This window comes from Lonchura striata, chromosome 31, assembly GCF_050655825.1.
Source record: "Lonchura striata isolate lonStrDom1 chromosome 31, ASM5065582v1, whole genome shotgun sequence".
In the NCBI taxonomy this organism is placed as follows: domain Eukaryota; kingdom Metazoa; phylum Chordata; class Aves; order Passeriformes; family Estrildidae; genus Lonchura; species Lonchura striata.
The window spans coordinates 4,318,612-4,343,885 of NC_140733.1; the positions used below are offsets into that span (position 1 = coordinate 4,318,612).

The 25,274-nt window shown below is 50.8% G+C and overlaps 1 protein-coding gene across 1 annotated transcript; it reads right to left on the reverse strand.

Moving 5' to 3' along the window:
- Positions 1-1,237: 1,237 nt before the first annotated feature.
- Positions 1,238-7,241, reverse strand: LOC146764767 (uncharacterized). Its single transcript, XM_085563849.1, has 3 exons — positions 5,300-7,241; positions 4,197-4,347; positions 1,238-3,082 (listed from the first exon to the last, which is right to left on the reverse strand). Exons 1-3 carry the CDS (start codon positions 5,360-5,362, stop codon positions 2,904-2,906), a joined length of 393 nt encoding a protein of 130 aa, XP_085419975.1. The 5' UTR covers positions 5,363-7,241; the 3' UTR covers positions 1,238-2,903.
- Positions 7,242-25,274: the final 18,033 nt, after the last annotated feature.

The window sequence follows — 25,274 nt, forward strand, 5'->3', positions numbered from 1 at the left end:
TTGACAAAACATCTCAGGCCCATATGAAGCAGTGAGAAGGAAAAAGTAGAATTCAAAAGTGCAAGATTCTTAGAGGATTTTATTTCTTTTTCCTTCTCTTCTGCCATGAGTCCTTCAGGAGTAATGAGGGACTTGAAAGCACAACTCAGTCGGTTTCTCAGAAAGAGGAACTCCCTGGAGCTGCTTCTGGGACTGCCGTGCAGGAGGTCACGGGGAGACCCTGTCACCTGCCATTGCTGGCAGCAGCGGGAGCAGAGAGGAATCTTACTCGGTCCCACTGGGTCAGTGGCCCAAGGCACCCAAACCTGCACTCAAAACTACTGCCATCCTGCTTCTGCCTTCAGCCAGCAAATCATCTCATTCCAGAGCTTTCTCCCTTCCCTCAAGATTTCCTTTGCAGCCCCATGGAGCAGCAGGCAAAGTGAGGAAACAGCATGGAGCTGCTGCAGCTGGAGCACTGCTGCCGAGCAAGGCTGAGAAAAGGCTGCCCTCAAATCTTTATCCTCTCAGTGCTCTGCAGTGGTTTCACCAGTGCCCTTTGGCACTCTGGGCTCTGGGAGCTCAGAGACACCAGCAAGACTCACTTCTAACCAACCTTAGTGCTAAGAGGGACGCAGCATGAACGAGGCCTTTCTTACCAGTCATCGCTGCCGAGCGAGGACAGTGCCTCCTGCAAGGACTGCTGTGGGTCTGCAGAGGCCGTGTCCTTCTGCCCAGTCCCACGGCGCAGCTGCTCTCGACGCTGGGCACCAGCGGCCGTCTGCGAGGTCACTGTAAGGACAGGGTCGGCCATGGGCGCTGCAGCCCCGGGCAGGGCACACCGCCATGGAGCGGCCGGCAGCCATCTCCCAGCCAGGGCTCCCTGGGCACACACGGGCACTGGGGCAGAGGCTTCCCTGCTGCCTGGCGCCTTGGGCTCCTTGCTTTCCCCCAGCCTCCCCGGCTGGGCACAGCTCCAGGCTGAACCTGACCATGGCCCTGCAGCGCCAGCTCCCCAGTGCCACAGGGGCCACAGCCAGCGGCAGGTTCCTGCGGCCACAGAGCTCCCGCTCCCTGCCAGACAGGGCCGGCAGCAGGGCTGGCCAGCCAGGAGGGAGCCCCTCAGGTGCCTCTCTTGTCTCAGCGCCCTGATTTCCCCCAGCCTGGGGATGGGGCACTCTGCAACTCCCTGAGGAGAGACCTGCAGCTGCCTGGCCACAGCACCGAGCCAAGGCTGAACAGCCCAGCCCTGCTGGGCCCGGCTCAATCCCCACGGAGCAGCTGCCAGGGAACAGCCACACCTGACCCTTCCCACCTGACAGTGCCTCTGCCTCCACTGACCTCAAATATCATAGACAGCAGCCAGCTGAGTGCACATACATTTAGCCTGCTATTGGGAAGGGATTACTTTATGGATTTTGTTCTTTCCAAGCATCATGAATCTTTACTCTTTCAGAGCTACACACTGGCTGTATTTCAAAGATGCTGAGGTGAAATTTATTTGCCATCTAATGGACATGTTTGCAAACTCAGCCGTTTCTAAGCTTTCTCTTGTGGAAAAATGCAATTTCCAGACTAGACAGTTGATAAAAAAACCTTCCAAATGCACTCTGAGGATAAGAATATTCAAATACAGATCCACATTGCTGGCAGACGAACTCTCTCATTAATCAGTTGACCTGGGTTTGCCTTAATTGAATTTTTTGGAAAGAAATTTACAAGGTGTGAGAAAAATCAGATGATAAATGCATTTCTCATGCATTTCCCATTTGTCATCAAAACCACTGTCAATCAAAAATTTCATGTTGTGCACTCAAAAGATCATTTTCTAATGTGTAGATGAAAACATTTGCGCTGTCTAAAATGATGGAGTATATTCTGTGCAATATTCTGTGGAGTATTGCACAGAATCCAGATGAACTGCTCTAGACTCTGTAGGGATTTTTTTGTGCTCCCTTGCATGTTCTCACAAAGTATGGAGGAATGATAATATCAAAAATATTCAAACGGGATCTATTCTGGATGTCACTGAGGTACCCCAGCTACTGACACCAGTGATGGCACTGCAGAAGTATGTAGACACACACATCTAGATTCACTATGGATGGAGAGCCACGTCAGGCTAGTTCTGCTCAATCCTGAACATGGAAGCAGCATCACTAGAAAAGAGCATTCCAAGTATCATTTCTAGCTCCCTTCTTCTTATCTCACCCTACTTGGGATCGCAGCACAGGCAGGCTACCCACAAAGGAGAGACAGGAGCCACTAGGGACTATCTGCTGAGTGTTTCCTGCAGGCAGCCAACAGCCTGGGAGCAGCAGGCAGCCCCTGTGCCTGTCACTGCTGCACACGGCCGCTGTATTTGCTGGGTGGCACAGGAGGCACTGCTTGTTCCCTCTTGGCATTGCAGCCCGTGGGATGGTGGCAGCAAGGAGCCATCGGGCACTTCTGGGAGCAGCAGCACGACTGCACTGAGCCGCTGACGGCCGTGCAGAGACAGCCTTTGCTGGGAGAGCAGAAAAGCTGGCTGCAGAACTGGACAGCAGCACAGGCAGAGGGCCCAGATGGTGAGTGCACAACTGATCATGGTGGTTCTCGTAGGTGCACGGTGAGCACACCCTGGAAGACTGCCCTGCAGCTCATCCCTGCAGTCACAGCTGCCTCCTGGCACCAGTGCTCTAGTTTGGACTATCAGGATGGGCAAAAGCCAGAGATCAGGCCATTACACTACTTTATTCAGCTCAGCTTTCCAATGGATCTTTAAGAACCAACTGCTCCAGTACTACCAAGCTGGAGTAACTCAGAAGTAGATTTGCTGTTCATTCTCAGGACAGGCTATGGACCCAAGATCCCAGCTGTGCTGGCTGAGGCAGGAGGCAGTTTGTGCTCTTTGTGCAAGGAAAAACCCATGCCGGAAAAAGCTGTCATGGAGCAGGCTTACCTGCGGAGTTGTGTGGGAAGCTGCCAACCCCGTGGATGATAGGCATGTTGGGCAGTAAGGGCACGTTGTCCTGCTTCCTCAAGACCTTCTCCTTCAAGCTACTACCAGGGTGGTTTCTCTGCACTCCAGAAGCTGTGCCGTCAACAGGTGGTAGGCTAAAGCCTGCAGGGACCAAAGAGGAGCTTGTAGGTGGAGGGTGCTGGACAGGGTGATGATGGAAAGCACCAGAAAACTTGCCAGAGCTGGAGAACATCTCTTTATTATCCTGAAGAACTTCAAGTGTAACAATGGTATACCACTCTATCCCAAGTATAACACTAACATGGGACAATGATCACAAAATCCTAGAAGAGTTTGGGTTGGAAGGCAACTTTAAGCACCACCTAGTCCAGTCCCTATGAGCAGGGACATCTTCATCTAGATCAGACTCCTCAGAGCCCCACGTAAACTGGCCTTGAACACCTTCAAGGATGGACCAACAACAGCTTCCCTGGGCAAACCCTTCCAGCTTTTCATCCCTTTCATTATAAAAAAAATTCTCCTTAATATCTAATCTAAGTCTATCTTCCTCTAGCTTAAAACCAAACTGCAGTCATGCTTCCCCTAAGAAACAAGGAAAACCAGTATTGCTTTGCTTTTGTTCTCCTGTTTCAGAGGCTCTCAGGGGAAGTTACCAAAAGAGAGTGCAGATAACCTTGTGTGATGCCCTCGGGCTGAGTGCTGCCTCCTGAGGGCCCTGCTGCCGCCCTCGGGGCAGCGCTCCCAGCCCTGCAGTCAGAGCCCCTCAGGCGGGATTCAGGGAATGCTGTTGCTCCTGGGGCTGCAACAGAAGTGCTGGCTGGGGCTTCAGCACAACTCTACAGCACCAGCTCCTCAGCAGGGAGTGGTCAGAGAAGGATCTCTGGTGTTTTCATTAGAAGGAGTTGGATTTTCTTGCTTCCAGGTTGCACCCTGGTTGAAAAGCATTCTTTTGGGCTCACCTTCCCTGGAGGCTGCTCTGCAGGAGAGAGTCTGAAGCCCCAGTGTACTTTGCAAGACAGAATTTTCTCCTCTGAAAGACTTTAGAGGTGAATGTGGAAAGCTGATATTCTGTCACTGACTCAGTGAGGCCATGGGCAAGACACTTCATGCCTCTGTATTTTTCTTTGGGAAATGGAAATCAATCGTATGCAAGCTTCCACTCAGATGCAACTGGAACAGTCCCCCAGTCTGCAACACTGTGCAAAGGGCAAGCAAGTGGTCAAAAAGGACCACCACAAGTGTAGCCACCACTTACTTGTTTCAGCTGCATCCCCGGGCTCAACTGTCTCAGGAAGAAGCTGCAAGGATGTTTTCTTTTGTCTCCTTTTCTTCATCTCTGTCTCCAAAAGCTCTATGTCCTTCTGCTCTAAGTTCTTCTGAGCCAACATGTACAATGCAGCACGGATCTAGGTGCAATGGAAATACATCATAAACTGTAAGCAGAGACACACAAACCAGACACAACAGCTCATCTCGAGCACAGAGTCCATAGATTGCCACAGGCTTCACTGCAGCTCCATACACATTCCAATGATTTCAGAGGAATGGCTCCCATCCTCAACCTGGCAGTTACACACAGTGAGGAGGAACACTTCAGTGCCACAACCTACACTGCTCCAACTGCAACTTCTGACAGCAGCCCTGCTTGAAGCATGAAAGTCATAGGAGTGCTGCAAGACAGATGAAGAGCTCACATGGCAGTGAGCAGGCAGTTCAGTTCCTACAGGCCATGGCAGGAGAATAAAAACCATGTGCAACACCCAGCAAGGAGGGGTAATGAGCTGCTGCTTAACACTCATGGCCAGGAATTGCAGCTGTTTCTCCCTTCCTGCCTTCTGAAGGACTCAGCTCTGAAGGACTCTGAAGGACTTGGTCTCTGAGACCAAAAAGAGGAGTCACATGAAAACAAGTTGCACAAACGTTGATGGTAATGAGCAGAAAACTTGAGAACAAGAAGCCTGTGAGATACAGCCAGAAATGTAATCAGGAAAGATCAAACTCTCCCCTTTTATTTTGCAGCCTTGCTTACACCCAACATTAGAATCTTTGCTTCTCTGCTTCTGAGGATGCACTTTGCCTACAAGCACTGATGTGTAGCTTGCTCTGTCATTCAGAACTTCTCTGAAACAGCCTTTGCACATAAAGAATGCTTCTGGCATTACTTTAGCACCATCTCCAAACCAGGGACCTTGGCACCGCTGGAAACAGCCAAGCAATTGCTCTGTAGCTGTCCAATAGATTCCCAAGGGAATCCCCATGCCCCAGGAGTGGAAGATGATGATTTTCAGTGACATTTTGGGCCAAGCACTAAACAGGCCCTGGAAAGGAAGTCTGCTCATCCCTGTCCTTATCCCTTACCTTTTCAAAGCCGTCCCTCAGGTCTTTGTCCCTCGTAAGACCAGGACTGCTGGGATGATCCATCTCCTTGGCCTGGCTCAGTGGGAGGCCTGGTAATGGAAGCAAAGGTTGGTGTAAATCTCTGGAAGACTTCAAGCCCCCAAAAACACCATGCTGGGCAACAGGCAAGACAGGTTCCAGACTGCAGAGTCCTCAGAAGACACAGAGATTGTGACTGAGAGCAGCAAGGTACGATGCCCAGACCCTCTGCCAAGGGATGGGCTACTGGCAGCAGCCATGACATTACTCTGTTGGCCAGCAGACTGAAACCTGCTGCAGAACAAAAGCCTCAGCCCCTGGATGCTGGAGAGCCTCAGTGTCTGATAGAGAGGAGCAGAGATGGAGATTGATCTTGACAGAGATTCTCATCTGCCCTTATTCATGCTGATTTTAGTAAACATCTTCTTTCCAGTTCCTAAAAGTCCTGGCTTCTCATACCTGTATGCATTTAGATCAACATCTTCTTCCCTTTGTTGGAATATTTCATAGGACATTCAAAGCAAATCCTAGGCTTGCAGGAGGGATGCCCAAATGTGAACTGTGTTCTTGACACTAGATAATTTGTTTTCCCCAAGGATTTTCATTCTAAACTGTATGAGATTGGGCCACTTTCAGGCCAGCCTGACTAAAGGCAGATTTTTTAAATGCAAGTAGCTCATTCTGGAATACTCTCCAACAGAGCTGTTAAAATTTGGAGAACTAATCCTTCTATGCAACCGCTTCACAGAGGATAAAATCAAATTGCAGCACAGTAGAAAAGAACCAATGTTTTAAATCAGAATTTTTGCCCTTGGAAAATGGTCAACTTAACAACAAAGGAGAGTTAGATAATGGGCTTTGAGGAAGGAGGGCAATTCTGGATGGAAGGCAAGGCCTTGGAAGGTAAGAGCATCTGGGAAGTTGGCAGGGAAACTACAGATCCCAGAGTAACTCTTCTGGGACCATGACAGTCAGTCAGGCCTGCAAAGTGGACACACAAAGTTTAACAGAGGCAGCAATGCAAACCTAAAGCATCTGGAGCTCCGTATTTCATGGGACTCATTTCCTGCCAGTTTCTAAACAGCTGCACAGGGAAACATGCTCCTGCCGGCAGACACTTGAGGCAGGCCCGGGGAAAACCCTGACCCGCTTCCACAGGGCTGCCACAGGAACAGCCTGGCCTCTGGGCTGCCCTGGGACAGCAGGGAGCCCAGAGCCCTGTGCTTTCCAGGAGTGGCTCAGCTGCACCTGCACCCTCCTGCTCCTCTCCTGCCCCACAGCTGAGCAGCCCTATGCTCGAGGGGCACGGGGAGCACAGCTCATTGCAGGGGCACACGCAGGGCTCAGCTGTTCCCTGGCAATGTGCACAGGCTCTCTGGGCTGCCACAGGACCCTTCCTCGCACCAGAGAGCGGCCCAGCTCCCCCTCACCTCTGTGTGAGGCTGAGCCATGCTCGGCCTCCCCCTTGTCCTCCCCGGCAGTGACCCTGGGGCCAGCGCTGCTCTGCTGCTTCTGCTGAGGCTCCTGGGCCAAGGCGCCCTGAGCCGGCCGGGGGCCGAGACCTCCATTGCCAAGGCCGGGCTTGGGCACACGACTCTCCAAGCCAAACAGGTCAGCGAGTTTCCTTGGGAGCAGAGGCATCCCAGGTCCCAGCTTACAGCAAGAGCTCTTTCCCTTCTTCCTCTGGGCTTTTCTTGTAGCCTCAGAAGAAGCTGTAATTCAGGTACAAGAGAAGAAGTGAGTTCATTGAACTCACCCCTTTACAATCCACCCATCTAATGGGTGAGGACTTCAAAGTGTATTTTAGTAACTGAAAACATTGGTTGGTTTTTTATTTTTCAGGAAACTAGGATCCATAAAATTTCTCTGAACAATATGGAGCCGGCAAGCCAGGAGAGGAGGGTTCTACTACTTCATGTGTTGCCCTTGCCTCCCCACTACTACAGGATCCCCTTCCTTCCAAACAGTTGGAAATTCACAGTGGTCTCTAGGAGCTGACACTGTCAAGGAAGTGATTGTTTCCAAAAGTAGTTTTCAAGGCCTTTGTTTCTGTATGTCCCACTCAATTCTAGGTTGGGTTTTGTACTTCTGGGATTTTTAAATCACTCTTTAGAACAAAGGAAGTGCTGGGACACAAACAATGGCACCATGTGTTAGATATAAAAGAAGTTCTGCTTTCTCCATCAGATGTTCCCAGTACTCTGTGAGCCTGTATTTGCAGGGAACAAAGCGGTCATCCAAAAGTTCTACTTTTGCTCTGCTTACTTGTTCCAGGGGTTTATTCTCTGCTTGCTTTTCAGCAGAGACACCCAAAGCCAACATAAACATGACGTGCCACAAAACATTTTTCATCTTGGCTAATACGGAAAATTCAAAATTTCCTTAATAGAAATAGCAGAGGGCAGGTCATTCTGAAATGCTCTCCAACAGAGCTGTGAGAACTAAGAGAAGTAATTCTTTACATGGCTTCAGAGAGGATAAATTCATATGTCAGCCAAGCAGTACAAGAGCAATACCTCTCTTAAAACTGGATTCCTTCACACTGTAGAATACTCAGATCAATAAAAGTGAGAAAGGTAAGGTTTAATGAGATGAGGAATTTCTAGTCCAGAATTAATCCAGAAAAAATGTCACCTTATCTACTGAGCAATACTACACCCTAGAATTCCAGCTGCCTATCCGCAATTAAGGACTCATTCCAAAGGGGTTGTATCCAGGATTTGGCAGAACTAACCATGAGCAAAGGGACCAGGGGATCTGATCCCTTTTTCTGCATCAGCAGAATTATTTCTTCAAGACTCATCTCTCCTATCATTGCACGCCCAGAGATGGCAAAGGAACAACAACAGACGTTCACTGAGGCTTTCAACTCTAAAGCATTGGCTGACCCAGATGCACCAGAGATCACATTTTGTCTGGCACCATTCCACTCGTCAGGGATCAGGCAAGGCAGGGAGGGAGGACAAGGCAGAAGGGTTCTCCTCCCCCAGCTTCAGCCTGCAACACTGACACAGGCAGAGAGAGACGGGGGAGAGATTTGTCATCCTGAACCTGCCATAGGTGGCTTGGGGCTTGTTCTCTCAGAGGATGACAAACGCAGACCTTGCATAGGCTGCATCCATTTGGAAGGGTCCTTCTCCCTAACTGGAAGATTTAAAAGGACATTCTGTCAGATGAGGTTTTCCTATCTCTGCCAATACAAAACCAGGCAATGTCCATGAAGCTCCTTCAGATCTCAAAGGGTTCAGCTCAGAAATCGCCCCAAGCAAAGGTTTCCTGCTTCAAAAGCAGGATGATGGAGTGGGAACAATTCTCATTTCTTGCTAAATGCCTTCTTTTTCCCTACTAATTGTGACACTAGAAAAGCTACAGGGAGATAAAAGGCATGTGCAGGATGGAGAGCAATGTTTCCTTATCCTGCATTGCATTTGCAGGGCCCCAAGGCACCACTCCAGCCCCTGCCACTCAACAATTCACACTGGAGGAGATTTCACTGTACCCCTGGAGCACACTCCCAGTGACTGGGCTCTGGGAGAGTCCACTGAGCCCATCAAGGAATTGAAACGAATTTCAAGAAATGTTAAAAGGAATGGGTTTTAACCAAGCTTTCCAAATGTCACCTATGAGTCAAGACTACAATGGTCATTTTAGGACAGACATGCACTGGACCTACCTGTATGTTCACAGTTCTTCTCCTTGCCTCTGCTGCTGCATGTTGGGCTGGAGAAAATGGAGGAAAAAAGAACATATGAGGAGGTAAAAAGAGAATGGAGGGAATGGGTGCATCACCAAAGGAGGCAAACCTTCTTAGCATGGTCACTCTGATGAAGGAGGAAATACAACACAGAAACACAACAGGATGCAGAGCTAATTCATTGACCTTCAGCTCTCTATTGCAGGAGTCACACAGAGCTGGCCAAGCTCTGTGTGAAACATTAGCCAAGTTCAGCAGAGGACCCAGATTGAGGTGCTCTGAAGCCCTGCCTCCTCTTCCCCACCACCACCTCTGCTCTTGGGACATTGGTGTTGGCTTTCACATTGTGCTGGACCCTCATAGATGGGCAAAACGGTGAATACTCAGAGGTTTGCCTAAATACTTGGGACATATGACTGTGCAGTAGAACCACATGAGATGGGAAGAGGGAGGTGAACAGCACACTGCAGCAGCAGACACCTTGGCTTACCTCATCTCCTGGGACTCCTGGAATTCCAGCTGCAGAGAGCTTTGCAGAGACCCCACAGCACTGCCAAGAGGGGGACTTACTGCCTTGCGAATGGGGGGGATCAAAGGTGGTCCCAATGACCCCTTCTTCACATCCCCACCACTGGAATACAGCAAGGAAGTCTGGAAAGAGTAGAACACAGTGCTCAGATGAAGCATCCAGCCTTGCCTCCACTCATGCCTCAAGACAATTAGCCATGCATTTAACTGGGACCTGGCAGGAAAAGTCAAATGTATGGAGCAGCTTGGCCTAGGAGAGGGAAAGGTGACCTAGGGAAGGCATGTGGTGAGGGACAGCCCCTGTCACATATTTGCCACCTCTCCCCTTGTGCTCAGTTTTCTCCAAGAGTGGCTACATGCCCAGCTGGCATTCACGTCTGACATCAAGACCTTCCATGTTCTGAGGTGCCACTGCCTCCTCTGGCCTTTTGGATGGCATGGGAGTGGCTTTAGGTCACTCTTCTCTCCCTGCCCCTAAGGTACCGAACAGCCAGTGCTGGTCTCCAGCCAAGTCCCCACAAAGCCACTCTACAGGATGTCAAAACCTGCTTTTCTCAAGCCTCTCATTGCTTCTGCTGCTGCCCTTCCCTCCTGCAGTTCCCCAGCAGCCTTTGAGCCCCGATGCTGCTGAGCTCTCAGGGTGCTTGCTGCACTCTAGCTCCCACACATCCATCTTCTCAGGCTCACTGGCATTTAGGAAGTTCAGCAGAGCTCCCTGCCCTGCTGCTCTCTGCAAGGTCTCAGCCTGCCCAAGTTCCTCCAGGGCCCCCATGGCATGGCCAGGAATGGGGGTGGAGGCAGCAGGGGCAGATGCACACCCTTCCTTCATATCCCATCATTGCTGGCCCAGCTAAAGAGCCAAATCAGGACCTGTTCAAACTTCAGAGACAGGGTCAGTTCCTGTCAGGGATACACTGGGCCCTTTCTCAGCAATGCTGAAATCAGTTACCCAAACCTTTGATTGGACATTTTGTTTAGAAAAGCTGTTGTTCATCTGCCTCCTCCTGCCCCCCATGGCAAACCCTAAACAACAGCATGTCCTGGCCCTGCTGCAAAGGCAATCGTGTGGCTTGGCTCTGGGCTGCTCTGTCCATGGCCACCTCCCATCCCTATCCTCTGGACAAAGCCATACCAGAGCACACAGCTGCCCAGAAGCTGATGAAGGCTAGAAATAGCAGCAGAGACAACTGTGCAGAGGGTATGGCTGTACAACTCAAAAGCAGAGACAACCTGGACCTGACTTTGCAGGACTGCCTCTTCCAGAAAACATCTTTTTCCATCCAAACCAGACACAGCCAACAGAAAACACCACCACGAAGACATGGACATAGTTCACAGATACCTGTAGGTTATTAAATCTAGAAGGGGAGCTTGTCCAGATTGGACAAGTTTAGCTGCTCTGACTACTTGTTGGTGTTTTCTCAGCCATAAGACAGAGGAGGAACCACAACAGGGCCCAGAAACCATTCAAAGACCTCTCCTGCTGTTGAGACACACTGAGGACGTGGAGTCTGCACTACACACCCATTGCAGAGACAGCCTGGAGCACAGTGTCCAGCTGAGCTCTTCTTTGGCTCAGCTGCTTCCCTGGGCTCCCACCACAGGAAAAGGTCTCCAAGCTCTGCCTACAGTGCATAAACTGAAAATTTACTACACAGAACATAGTTTGGTCTCCTTACCTTATAACTTTTTCCTTCTGAACTCTGCTCCTGGATTTTTCTACACTCGTTATCATAGCCAATGCCAGTTTCCTTGTTCTCTTTCTCCACGCTGTACATTTTATTAGTGTTAGAAGGAGAGATCTTCCGGATGGGAGGCAATGGCTTGGAGGGAAGGAGTGAAGAGGGACACCGCCGAAAAGACTTGGAAAAAATTAATCTAGTCACGCCTGCAAAGAGGAGGAATTTTCACTGTACCCCTGGAGCACACTCCCAGTGACTGGGCTCTGGGAGAGTCCACTGAGCCCATCAAGGAATTGAAACGAATTTCAAGAAATGTTAAAAGGAATGGGTTTTAACCAAGCTTTCCAAATGTCACCAAATGTAGCCAAGACTACAATGGTCATTTTAGGACAGACATGCACTGGACCTACCTGCATGTTCACAGTTCTCCTTGCTTCTGCTGCTGCATGTTGGGCTGGAGAAAATGGAGGAAAAAAGAACATATGAGGAGGTAAAAAGAGAATGGAGGGAATGGGTGCATCACCAAAGGAGGCAAACCTTCTTAGCATGGTCACTCTGATGAAGGAGGAAATGCACCACAGAAACACAACAGGATGCAGAGCTAGTTCATTGACCTTGAGCTTTCCATTGCAGGAGTCACACAGAGCTGGCCAAGCTCTGTGTGAAACATTAGCCAAGTTCAGCAGGGGAGCCAGACTGAGGTGCTCTGAAGCCCTGCCTCCTCTTCCCCACCACCAGCAGTCATTCTTCCACTTGCATCATAACTCTCAAATTCTGCTCTCTCTCCTTTTGGAGCCAGGTGGCTCCTACAGCCTCTCTGAAACAGCACGAACTGCAGAGAGCCCTGCTGTCTCCTGCAAATTATATTACACCTCCTGGCTCTTTCAACAACAAAAAGGCTTTTTCCAACCCAGCTGCTAGGGCAGGATATTCAGATTGCACTTTAAAAGTCCTACCAAAGATTTTCTATTGGAATGGTACATCTGTGTCTCTTTCTTTATTGTTGACACTCGGACAGCTACATTTTCTCACTCATATCTAAGCCAATATCTTTCCATCAGATACAGTCCTATAACACTTCTCTCACGCCTTGCTCTTTTTGATCTTAAGCCTCAATAAAAATATTAAACATCCATCAGATTATACATCTATACCCCAAAACTTATCTGGGATCTCATTTCACAGTGGAGGCCCAGGCACAATGAATTTACACCTGATGATTACAGAAGCAGCATCTGAATTTGCAGACACCTCTCCAGTAGCCTATATTTGCCCACTCATGATCTTGTGGGATCAGAAGTTGACAGTCAAGGATCACAGCATTCAAAGATCTGCAGGATCCAGACCCATGCACCACCGTTCCCAAATGACACCCTGTCCTGGGTTGTCTATATGATGCTTTTATCCCCAGTCACCTGTTCTGTTTATGCTGAAAAATAAGTTTTGCACCTTTAAGACTTGTTCCAGGCGTGAAATGGGGGGAGAAGAAGCATGGAGTTTGTTTTCAGAAACTGCACTCACTCCTCCACATTCCTGCTCCTGCACTGTATTGTCTGTTGACACACAGATGGCAGGACAGAGCTCTCCTTTGCTTTTATTTAGTTTTAGCTAGCCGAGGCAAAGAAGTTCCCTGGACTGAGATTTTTTTCCCTTTTCTTTGGACCTGCTCAAGCCTGCTCTGGACTGAACACCCAGATCAGCACTGGCTGCTCTCACCTTGTGGCCCAGCGGGCCAGGCCAGGGCCGCGGTACTTCCAGCAATGGAGGGACTGATAAGAGACTGAGTGAGCTGAGCTGCAGCCCGGGGGAGGATTTTCCTGAGTTTATCTCTCTTTTGGAGTGGCAAGAAGTTTTATTGTTTAATATGGTTTAGGCTTTCTTGTTTAATGGTCTTTTCCACTTTTCTCCAAGGAGATATTTTGCCCTGAACCGGTTGGGGGAAGGGGCCAATTGAATCTGCTTCCTAGAGAAACCCCTTTGGAGGTTCTCTCCCAAATTTGCCCTGAACCAGGACACACCCCAACCATTACAGACGGAGCCAATAGCCAAATTCAGCAGAAGACCCAGATTGAGGTGCTCTGAAGCCCTGCCTCCTCTTCCCCACCACCACCTCTGCTCTTGGGACATTGGTGTTGGCTTTCACATTGTGCTGGACCCTCATAGATGGGCAAAATGGTGAATACTCAGAGGTTTGCCTAAATACTTGGGACATATGACTGTGCAGTAGAACCACATGAGATGGGAAGAGGGAGGTGAACAGCACACTGCAGCAGCAGACACCTTGGCTTACCTCATCTCCTGGGACTCCTGGAATTCCAGCTGCAGAGAGCTTTGCAGAGACCCCGCAGCACTGCCAAGAGGGGGACTTACTGCCTTGCGAATGGGGGGGATCAAAGGTGGTCCCAATGACCCCTTCTTCATATCCCCACCACTGGAATACAGCAAGGAAGTCTAGAAAGAGTAGAACACAGTGCTCAGATGAAGCATCCAGCCTTGCCTCCACTCATGCCTCAAGACAATTAGCCATGCATTTAACTGGGACCTGGCAGGAAAAGTCAAATGTATGGAGCAGCTTGGCCTAGGAGAGGGAAAGGTGACCTAGGGAAGGCATGTGGTGAGGGACAGCCCCTGTCACATATTTGCCACCTCTCCCCTTGTGCTCAGTTTTCTCCAAGAGTGGCTACATGCCCAGCTGGCATTCCCATGTTTGACATCAAGACATTCCATGTTCTGAGGTGCCCCTGCCTCCTCTGGCTTTTTGGATGGCATGGGAGTGGCTTTAGGTCACTCTTCTCTCCCTGCCCCTAAGGTACCGAACAGCCAGTGCTGATCTCCAGCCAAGTCCCCACAAAGCCACTCTGCAGGATGTCAAAACCTGCTTTTCTCAAGCCTCTCATTGCTTCTGCTGCTGCCCTTCCCTCCTGCAGTTCCCCAGCAGCCTTTGAGCCCCGATGCTGCTGAGCTCTCAGGGTGCTCACTGCACTCCAGCTCCCACACATCCATCTTCTCAGGCTCACTGGCATTTAGGAAGTTCAGCAGAGCTCCCTGCCCTGCTGCTCTCTGCAAGGTCTCAGCCTGCCCAAGTTCCTCCAGGGCCCCAGGCCATGGCCAGGAATGGGGGTAGAGGCAGCAGAGGCAGATGCACACCCTTCCTTCATATCCCATCATTGCTGGCCCAGCTAAAGAGCCAAATCAGGACCTGTTCAAACTTCAGAGGGAGGGTCAATTCTGGTCTAGAAAAAGGTCTGAGACCTCTGTTGATGGCACATAAACTGAAAATTTACCACACAGGACTTAACTTGGTCTCCTTACCTTATATCCTGTTCCCTCTGAACTCAGCTCCTGTATTTTTCTACTCTTCTCATCATAGCTGCTGCCATTTTTCCCATTCTCCTGCTCTCCGCTGCATATCTGGCTGGGCTTCGTAGAAGGAGAGCTCTTCTGAATGGGAGGCAACAGCTTGGAGGGAAGGAGCATAGAGGGACTTGCCAGGGAAAGCCTCTTGGCCAGAGGGTAGACAGTCAGGCCTGCAAAGTGGACACACAAAGTTTAACAGAGGCAGCAATGCAAACCTAAAGCATCTGGAGCTCCGTATTTCATGGGACTCATTTCCTGCCAGTTTCTAAACAGCTGCACAGGGAAACATGCTCCTGCCGGCAGACACTTGAGGCAGGCCCGGGGAAAACCCTGACCCGCTTCCACAGGGCTGCCACAGGAACAGCCTGGCCTCTGGGCTGCCCTGGGACAGCAGGGAGCCCAGAGCCCTGTGCTTTCCAGGAATGGCTCAGCTGCACATGCACCCTCCTGCTCCTCTCCCTGCCCCACAGCTGAGCAACCCTATGCTCGAGGGGCACGGGGAGCACAGCTCATTGCAGGGGCACACGCAGGGCACAGCTGTTCCCTGGCAATGTGCACAGGCTCTCTGGGCTGCCACAGGATCCTTCCTCCCACCAGAGATCGGCCCAGCTCCCCCTCACCTCTGTGTGAGGCTGAGCCATGCTCAGAGGGGAAGAAGTGAGTTAGCTGAACTCCCACCTTCATCCTCAACACATCTAATAAATGTGGCACTCAAGGGGAATAAGTTTTAAATATAGAGAAAACTTCTTTTGTTTTATTATTAATGGAACTCGCCTGCATTTAATTCCTCTGAGCAGTATTGAGTTAGCTAGTCTGAAGGGAATGGTGGAAGGCTCCAATGATAAAAGGGGAAAAAAGATTCCTTCTTTAGGCTGGCCTGTGAATCCACAGGAAAAACCCACACAGCTGTGACTGCTACTTCTGCAAACCACAAAGACCTCTCAGCAAGCAGGCAGGCCTTAGCAGTGTTTCTGTAGCACCGTAATACCATCCTCAGGGTTGGACCCAATCAGCAAGCAGAGGAAGAACGGGAAATTTATCTGTAGTGAGACCCAACATTGATGGCAATGAAAGCAACAGCACTTGCATCTCACGACCATGTCCAGTCTGTGGTCAGCTGTGGCCACAGTCCCTGTCCTGGCTGACAGTACGAGTGACTTGGCTACTGTCAAAAGGAGAAAGCAGAGTAAACTAACGACAGAATGTTGTGATGCCATGGACATCCCTGCAGGATCATTTGTATCTGTCAGCCACCTACTCTGACACAGAGCCAGCACTGACCATCATGGACCAGTTTTCCCTGAAATCTGGTGGGATTTTTTTCCATTTGGCTCAGGGCTTTCAGCTCCTTTCTGTCCTCACCTTTTCCTTCAGTGGTCTTTCCTTTTCCAGTAAAATCCATGTTTGAACCCGCGCTTCTGCCTCGCAGAAGTGTCTGGGTTTGGATTTGGGAACGCTCTCAGAGTAGGCAGCGACGGGAGCTTGGTACCCAGCCTTGGAACAAGGTCGGGTGACTCCAATCGCCAGTGCTGGGCACAGAGAGGCAGAGCCAGACGCGTCTCCTGCCGCTGTGGCCGTGCCAACCACAACCGTCACAACCCCAGCGTGGGGCTGCCCCTTTGTGATGCGTTCACCAGTGGTTCTCTTGTTTCCATGGCTGCAAAGCCCCACCCCAACTCCATCCCTTTTCCTTCCTTTCCCTTCCAAGGGCAGCCAGCCCTAAGCCCGGCCAGGCCAGGCCTGAGGGTTTCACACTGTCCAGGTAGTAGACCCTTTCCAAAGCTACTTTTCAAGGCCTTTATTTCTGTAATCCCCACTCACTTCTGGGTTGCAGCTTGCTGATGTGGGATTTTGTTTCTTTCTCTTCACATCAAACTAAGTGGTGGGACACAAGAATGGCACCAGGTGCTGGAAGTCAAGGAAGCTTTGCACTCCCCAGTACAGGACCCCACAATTCAGCTGGCCGATCGCTGTAGGGAACAAATTCACCATCCAAATGTTCCACTTTTGCTCTGCTTCATTGTTCCAGGGGTCTATTCCATGTTTTCTTTATTGCAGAGACACCCAAATCCAACATAAACATGATCTGCCTCAAAACATTTCTGATCTTGGGCAGTTCCTAACAATTCAAAATTTTCTTCATGGAAATTGCACAATAGGCAGGTCATTCTGAAGTACTCTCCAACAGAGCGGATAAAACTAATGATGCTTGATTTCACACAGCTAAGCCTAAGCCATGGGATCCATGGGTCTGATTGTTTTTCTGCATATGCAAAATCATTTATTCAAGCCTCCTCTCTCCTCAAAGAAGCTTTGCACTCTGCATTAGATGCCCCCAGTATTCAGTGGGCCAATGCGATCAGTGGATCTGTAGGGTGTAAATTTGCCATGCAAAATTCTCCTTCATTTATTCCCACTTTCTTTCCTGCAGACACACCTAAACCCAACATTACAACTCCGGCCTCACAACAGTTCTCGTTTGCACTGTCCCTGAAAATTCAAAACTATGCTCAGAGCACTTCCCTGTCCCCAGGGACAGGCTCCAAGGCTGGGCTCTCACCTGCACAGAATGAAGAAGAGCTGTTGCACTTGCCAGCGGCTCTGGGGCCTCGCGATCAGCGCTTTGAATGCAGCTTTTGTACACACTGCCTCTCTGGGCCGAGCAGCATTCCTGGGCATCGGCAGTATCGCTGCAGGCCAACATCCTCCAGGCACAGCTGCAGCAGGGAGATTGCAGCAAGTCCTGGCTGAAGGAGTCTCCAGTCCTGCTGCAGCTCTTCACCTGCGGCAGAATCATCTTGCGCTGCCGTGGGGGGAGCAAAGGGGGTGACGGCTCTTGCAGATGAGGGTCTCCTCCATGTGCTGCTGCTCCCTGGGCTGACACGGCTGCTGGTGCCCTCCCCACAGCTGTACCAGGAACCTGTCTGGAAAAATAACACTGCCAGTGCCAGTGACAGCCACCGATCCCTGCCATGGCCCTGCCCACAGGGTGTCCTGCCTACCAAACTGCTCCAGTCAGGTGGTGTCAGACACCATCAGAATACATTCAAACCATGCATTTTCCACATTCTGTCAAAATCATGGCCATGCAGTCCTCATGCTGGAGGCAGACTGCTGTTGGCAGAATCGGGGAAGCCCCAGCAGCTGCTCTCCCCATGGCTGGATGGCCATGGCAGCAGAGGAAGTCTCTCACTGTTCCCACTGCTGTGGGACCCAGTGCTTTGGACATGTTCCCACTGAACTCAGGTTGCTGCTACAGCAGCATCATGCCTTCACACATTTGATAACAAAGAGCTGGAAAGGCACACAGGAATTGCCCCAAGAGCTACAAGAAAATAAAAGGGGGAAGGGGGCCAGTGAGTTAGAATAGTTCACTCCTTTGTAATACAAGCATATCTGGATTTAAGCAGGGACACTGGGCTAATCATACTGGGGATTGGTTTGCAAGCCTTGTCTCTAGCAATTCCCACCACTCTGCAAGCATTTTTCTGTAGAAAAGGGGTAGATAAGATTTTACAGCACATCCATGAACATGTCTAAGCTGGAACTCAAAGTACAAGACAAATACTCCCAAATCAGCCACCCATGGGGAAAGGAAGAAGAAAAGCAGATGAAACAAGTGCCATTGCAGCTGAATTTCCTGCATTTATCCCATGCTCAATCCTTTCTCCACAAAAGCACCTCAGTTCAAACAACAGCTTAAGAGCAAGGAATTAAAGTGTTTTGAGAGCATTTATAGCCTGATTCCTCTTACTTTCAAGGAAAGGTAGATGCTAAATTCCTTAAAAACACAAATGGGGGTCTATTTGAGACCATGTCCTTCAAAAGCAGGAATGGAGGTTTAGAATTGCAGAACCACTTCCATTGGAAAAGACCTTTAAGATCACAGAGTCCTCCCAATAACCTGAGACCACTAACACTGCCAAGGCCACCACAAAAGCATATCCCAGGAAATGTCATGAGATGGGACATCCTTCTTGTCTCCTTTGTCTCTCCAGGAGCCCCTTGGAAAGAGAAATGCCCACACGGGCATAACCTGACTGCTTCCCAGCCAGCCTTTCCCTCGCTCCCGGCTCTCATTTGCTCCGCAGGATTCACCAGCTCGCTCAGCTCAGAGAAGCTCTCAGAGGAGAAAATGCTGCCTGGTGTGGGGCTACCTGATCCCTGTCTCCCCTTGATTCCATTTGTCCCGCTCCCTGCCCCATCCAAGAGACCGAAGGATCCCACACAACCCCACGGTCCTGCAGCAGATCCCGGCACGTTCCCTGCTCCTCTCCTGGGTGGCCCTGGGAGGCTCCAGAGCCCTCCCTGTGTGCGGGACAGCGGCTGCAGCACCGCTGCGCCCGCGGGCGAGCAGTGCCCAGGAGCAGCTGCGCCAGTTCCGAGACTGAAGCGAATCCTCAGCGCACACAAATGACAACTGGCATTTCAGGGGCTGGCAGGAGAAGCTCAACCCATCTGCTCGCTGCCCTTTCTAGCCATGGCCACGCTGATGAAATTGGAAGAGTTGCCCCTGCCCAAGAAGCTCTCAGGTGGAATATAGGAACAAAATCTACACTTTTCTGAGGTGCTAGATGCCACTGCCTCAGGTTTTCCTTCCAATTTCTCATGGGTTTGGACTATTGTTACCATTTCAACACTTTCTGTGCATCCCTGTGAGTGAGTATGCACCACAAACCCTCTCCCTCAAAGCCTGGAGCTACTGCCAAAGCAGAACTTGCTCGTGCTCTTTTCTCCTGGTTATTTCATAATCCCATCCAGACTCTGATAGCAACACCCTGCTGTAGGGAAAAGATTGACCTTGGAATCCTAGGGCACTTTCTGGCTGGGTGTTTTAATCTGCTTTTCCACAGCCATGGGCTGAGCTTGGTGAGGCCAAGGCCTGGGGCCCTCGAGATGGCCCCAGGGAGCCCCCGGGGCAGGGGCGAGGAGCAGCACCGAGGGGGCACATGGGGCATTTCCCCTGAGCGGGTGGGCGGGCGGAGGGGAAAGGAGCCCTGGGGAGAAGGGCAGGCACAAGGGCCCGGCTCTCTGCAGGGCGGGCGTCCACTCGCCAAGTGCTGCTCCCGGAGCCGCTGTCAGGGCCGTGTCTCCTCCCTGCCTGACACTGCACCTGCAGGGCTGCATCGGCTCTGCCGTGATCCCAGCACGTGGACATGCTGCAGCAGGTGCCAGGGAGGGACACCGAGATGATGCGAGGGCTGCAGCTCCTCTCCTGCAAGGAAAGGCTGAGACAGCTCAGCTTCTTCAGCCTGGGAAGGGGACTTAGGCTTGATTCAACTGGGGCCTTCCAGTACCTGAGGGCAACCTACAAGGAAGCTGGACAGGGACTTTGTACAAGGGCAGGCAGGGACAGGACAAGAGAGAATGGATCCAAATGGAAAGACAGTCAGTTTAGGTAGGGATTCAGAAAAAAGGCTCTCCAGGAACAGGTTGCCCAGTGAAGGTGTGGATGTCCCGTCCTTGACAGTGTTCAAGGCCAGGCTGCATGGAGCTCTAGACAAGCCAGGCTAGTGCAAGGGGTCCCCAGCCACAGCAGGGTCTAAGAGGGTCTAAGAACAGAGATCTTCTTCTCTTCTCTTTCTTTGAGGACAGGGGGCACCACCACAAACCCCCTAACTTTTTCCTCTGTTTGCGCTATTTCTGTCTTTTCCCAGCTGAAGCAGGTCTCTTGGCTCACTGGCATCTTCCTAAAATACAGTCTCTCTTGGAGGAGAAGATTGATTCAGTTGGTGGCTACCAAGGAAAAAGTCTAGCTAAAAGCCACTCCTTGTCCCCTCCCATCTAAAATTTCTCCTTCTAACATCCCAGGGTCCAAGGTGTCCCTCTTCCTCTCTTTTCAAACCGAGGAGGGGAAAAAAAAATTCACAAAGCTTTAATTTCTCAAGGAAGGGTTAAAAGTCCCGACTCCCTGGCTGGCTCTCTGCCCAGGCTCCAGCTCCCACAGTGGCTGGGCACCTTGTGGCCCCCCCGTTCTTCTCCTTCCTTGAGGTGAAATTGCTGACAAGCCACCACTGCCAAGAGACTCCTGGGGAGGGAACGGAGACATCCTAGATTTTCTCCACCCTTCCATCTGCAGGGGGTTCCAGTCTTCTCCACCCTTGGGTGTACCTCAGTCAGGTCATGGGCCTTCCCCTACCTCACCCAGCCATGGGCCGGGCAGGGGAGAGGCTGCACCGCGCGCTGACCAGAACCAAAGAGAGCAAGTTCTCCTGGGAATTCTGATTTTAACCCCTCTGTGCTCTCAGAGGCGTGTCCACCTTCAATTGGTCAATATCCAAATTGACCTCTTCCTTCCGGAAAAAATTCCTTTTCTGTGTCAAACCATGACATGGTGGCACTCCAAGAAAACCCCGGAGCGTTTCCCTGTAGCCACGGCATGGAGGAGAGAGTGCAGCCAAGGAGATCCTTCCGCTGGTCCCCGGCAAACTGTGGAGGGAGTGTGTCAGTGCTCCTCGTCCTGTTGGAGAAGCGGTGGCACTGCGGTGAAGGTGCCATGAACTGGATCAGGGGAAACATCCCCCTGCAGCTCAATGGCATTGTGATGTCCCTGCAAGCCAAGGCACAGCTGGCATGTTCTTCTGGAGCACCACGTGGAGCGGGGAACACCATCCTGGAGCTGGCCGCTGGTGGGGCAAAGCCAACTGGCTTTGGCTGAGGCCCCTTCCTGGAGGACACATGTAGGGAACGCTGGGCTCCAGGATGGTTTGGATGGATGGAGGCGAGAGATCTCTGAAGGCTGCTTTTAGAACATAAGGCTTATTATAGAGCGTGAAAGGTCCTGCTTGGAGCTGCCAGACGCAGCACGTGGCAGGGCCTGAGGGAGTGGGAGAGGGGAGAGACAGGGGGTAGAGGGAGACAAGAGGATGCTCCAGGAGAGGGTGGAAGTTTTAAGAGAGGGGGAGTTCCAAGAGACGGGAAGTTCCAAGAGAGGGGAAGTTCCAAGAGAGGAGAAGTTCCAAGAGAGGAGAAGTTCCAAGAGGGCGTCTGGCTCCTCAGAGACCCCTTATCAGGGGGCTTCAAGGTGGGCTGGAACAAGACTTGGGCCAATGGAGTCACAGACACTTGATGCTTCAGGGGAGGGTTACAGGTGTGGGATGAACCATACATTTTGGGGGTTGAGATCAAACAGTCCATTTGACTTTTGGACTTATTTGTAGGTAAGGGCATTGTCCAGCCAGTAGGGAGGATTGTTTTCATCCTGGCTGCATTATCGTAAATCTTTTGCCAGGCAATTATATTTATCTATATATTATCTATATATTCCCAACATCTCCCCTGTTCTGTTGAACAACTTAAGATACTAAATATTGACTTCACCACTATTTTCTGCACACTCTGAGGTATACAGGTATTGCTACTGAAACTACACTTATTACTATTAGAATAATCAAACTTGCTTTACAGAGTTCCTTTAGCCAAGGTGCAAAGCTCAAACCATTAAATAAACTGTTCAGCTAAGATGGGTTATCCATTATTAAATCACTGATTATAGTAGAGGTGGCATTTACTTCTTTACTGAGCCAACATCCTAACTTGTTTGACTGCTTTAGTGTAATGGAAGAACTTAACTGAGGTAGCATTATCAAAACCTTCTGTAAAAGGTCCTCTAATTGAACAGGTTGAAAGGGTCTGTTAGGGCTTGTGTCAGCTAGACAGATGGTACCAGAGCCTGCAGACTTGGCTAAAGCAACTCAGACATTTGTCTTTGGTTGACTTACAGATAAAACTTCAATACAAAAACTAAAACAAAAGAACAAAAGCAACATGCACACTCGCAAATGACAAAACTCCATTCTTTTCTCGAGCTGTTTCTGGCAGGTCATTTCCTCTTGATGACTCTGCGCAGTTCAGGTTTGGGTGCTTGCTTCTTGGCTTGTACTTGCAGAAGCACTGCATGATGCAGGGGTGGCAGCGGGCTTCACATTCTTCTCTGGGACCCATTTGGGTCCTCTACCTGTAGAAACACAAGCAAAACCTTTTCCCCATGTTATAAGCTTGCATGGTGCTTCTATTTGTCCTGGATCTAAGGTTTTGATCAAAACTGGGGGGTGCCCCTTTATTTTTGCTTTTTTGTTGTTCAGAAAATGTCTATAAAGCAGGGGGTCAGGCTCTCCTGCAGAGCTATTTAAAAAATTGTAAACATACAGAGCCTTACTCAACCTCCTTTGAGGTGCAGCCTGATCTAATCCCCCTTTCTGTTGATTTAAAATGCGTTTTAGGGTTTGATATTTTCTTTCTATGGTACTTTTCATAAGTTGTTTAAAATAGGAAGAGGAGATGCCACCGCCATTGATCGCTTTTAGGAATTCTTTCTCATCCTGAGATGGGACAGCTGTCCATGCTCTAGGACCACCAGGTTCCTGGCTGAATACCACAGGCATGGTTCGGGGATTCAGACTGTCCTCTTTGTGACTATCACGTCTGAGTCCATGCCAGTCTGTCAGTTGGAGATTATCCACACATTTCTGGGAAATTTTTAAAATCGGGGTAAGAGGGTTAGTATTTGCATGGGCAACACAGTTCCCCGTCTGTCCTTTATTTGTCAAAGCGGCTGCTACACTCCATCCTTCTCCCTCTTGCTGCATGGTTCGTGTGCCAAGCTGTGTTGTGGTACTGCTTGGACTGGGTGCAGGAGCTGCTGGTGGCTGGGGCAGAGGAGCAGGAGGAGTGGAGCCTGTCACCAGAGGCACATGGGAAGAACCGACACATGTGGAAGGATATCTTGAGAGAGGGGAAGTTCCAAGAGTGGGGAAGTTCTAAGAGAGGGGAAGTTCTAAGAGAGGGGAAGTTCTAAGAGGGCATCTGGCTCAAGGAGACTCAAGGTGGGCTGGAACAAGGCTCGGGCCAATGGGGTTACACCTGATGTTTCAGGGGAGGGTTACAGGTGTGGGATGAACCGTACATTCTGGGGGTTGAGATGGAACAGTCCGTTTGACTTTTGGACTTATTTGTAGGTAAGGGCATTGTCCAGCCAGCAGGGAGGATTGTTTTCATCCTGGCTGTATTATCATAAATCTTTTGCCAAGCAATCATATTTATCTGTCCTTCCAAACAGACACGCTCTGCGCCCTGATGAAATCAAGATGAGTCCCCAGCCGGCGCAGGGATGGGGGATGCTCGTGCTTCCAGGCACGGCAGGGCTCAGCCTGGCCTTGCTCGTGCTTCCAGGAACAACAGGGCTCAGCCTGGCCATGCTCGTGCTTCCAGGCACAGCAGGGCTCAGCCTGGCCGTGCTCGTGCTTCCAGGCACGGCAGGGCTCAGCCTGGCCACATGCCGCAGGTTCCCCACTCAGCGGCGCTGGGGAATATTAATTTTTCTCCGGCCGCCAAGCTGGTTTTGCTGGGACAGGGAATGGGTGTTGTGGAAGGGGAGACGGCTCCTGGCCTTTCTGAAAGCTTCTGCCAGCCAGCCTGGCATGGGCTGGGGAGGGGGCAGCAAGCCTGACAAAGCATCCATCCATGTGGATGGGGGCAGCAGAGGAGGACGGGTTCTGAAGTCATGTCCCAGTTGGTTTGCTTTGCAGGCCCCTGAGGAACAGGTGCGTTTATGGGTAGGAAAGGTGGGGTTTTTCCCCACCCATGGACAGGTTTAACTCTCGCAGGGAGTGGTCAGACCCCCCTCAGGCCCGTGAAACAGTGGCAGGATTTGGCACTTTTTCTTGTCTTTAGGTCTTATTTTGAATTGACTTTCATGCAATTGTTCCTTGTTTTCCCAGGAGGATTACACCTGGTGCCCAGACTGGACGGGGAAGTGCCTGCACCATCCATGGAGCATGTCCAGTGCCAGCACTACCCCAGGGGCCACAGTCTGTGGGGACATCCCCTTCAAGAGGGACAAGGACCTCGTGCGGGATCGCCTCCTCTCCTGGCAGCAGGTCTGCAGAGGTGGGTACCCGGCTCCACAGCTCAGCTGGCAGAAGAGCTTCGGGCAGGGGGCAGCGGGCACACGGGCATCCCGCCCTTGCAGCTGCTGAGGAGGCTGCTGTGCTGTGCTTCAGCAGAGGAGGTGGAACGTGGCCTGCCATGCTGTCCTTCTCTAAAAACAGAGAATGGGTCGAGAGGTTTGGGCTCTGAGCACAGCCATCAACCTGGCCTAAATGCAGGCTGTGGTGGGACAGAGATACAGGAGCCTTCTGTGACTGACCGTGGCTCTCTGGTTTCTCTCCGCAGGCTGCCAGCACCTCACACCATGGAAACAGCACCACTCGCCTTGCCAATCTAGGAGGGCTGGAGGGTGGCAGGTGTTCATTTGCTGTCAAAAATAAATCATTTTGTTGTTGTCATTGTCATCATTGGAGCGTTTCTTTCATTCTTTTCCAAGCTTTTGGCCTCCCTTCTTCCAGGGTAATCCTTTTGTGTCCTTTCTTATCCATAGATAGCATTTGGCAGGGGGGATGGACACGAATGAACACTTGCCCTTTCCCATGGGAAACAAAACTTACGCCCCCAGTTTCCTGATGTCAGTTTGTAAGAGGCATTTGGCACTGCCAGGGCAGCCCGAGTTGTAGGTGGTGTCAGGTTGGGTCTGGGAGACATCCTGCACCATCTGGAATTTTAGGAGTGCACTTGGCTCCTTGTCTCATTGTGTCCGTCACGCGCAGGAGCCCAGAGCTCCTGCAGAAACCATCACAGCACTCGGTGGGAGCAGACTTGTGTCTAGTCCTCACCTAGAGCTGAGAGCTGTGGTGTCCAG

Coding starts and splice junctions, on each gene's coding strand:
- LOC146764767 (XM_085563849.1), bottom strand. CDS start 5,362: ATGGATCATCCCAGCAGTCCTGGTCTTACGAGGGACAAAGACCTGAGG. Junction 4,348..5,299: donor TGAGGGACGGCTTTGAAAAG/GTAAGGGATAAG, acceptor CATTGCACCTAG/ATCCGTGCTGCATTGTACAT. Junction 3,083..4,196: donor CGGGGATGCAGCTGAAACAA/GTAAGTGGTGGC, acceptor TGGTCCCTGCAG/GCTTTAGCCTACCACCTGTT.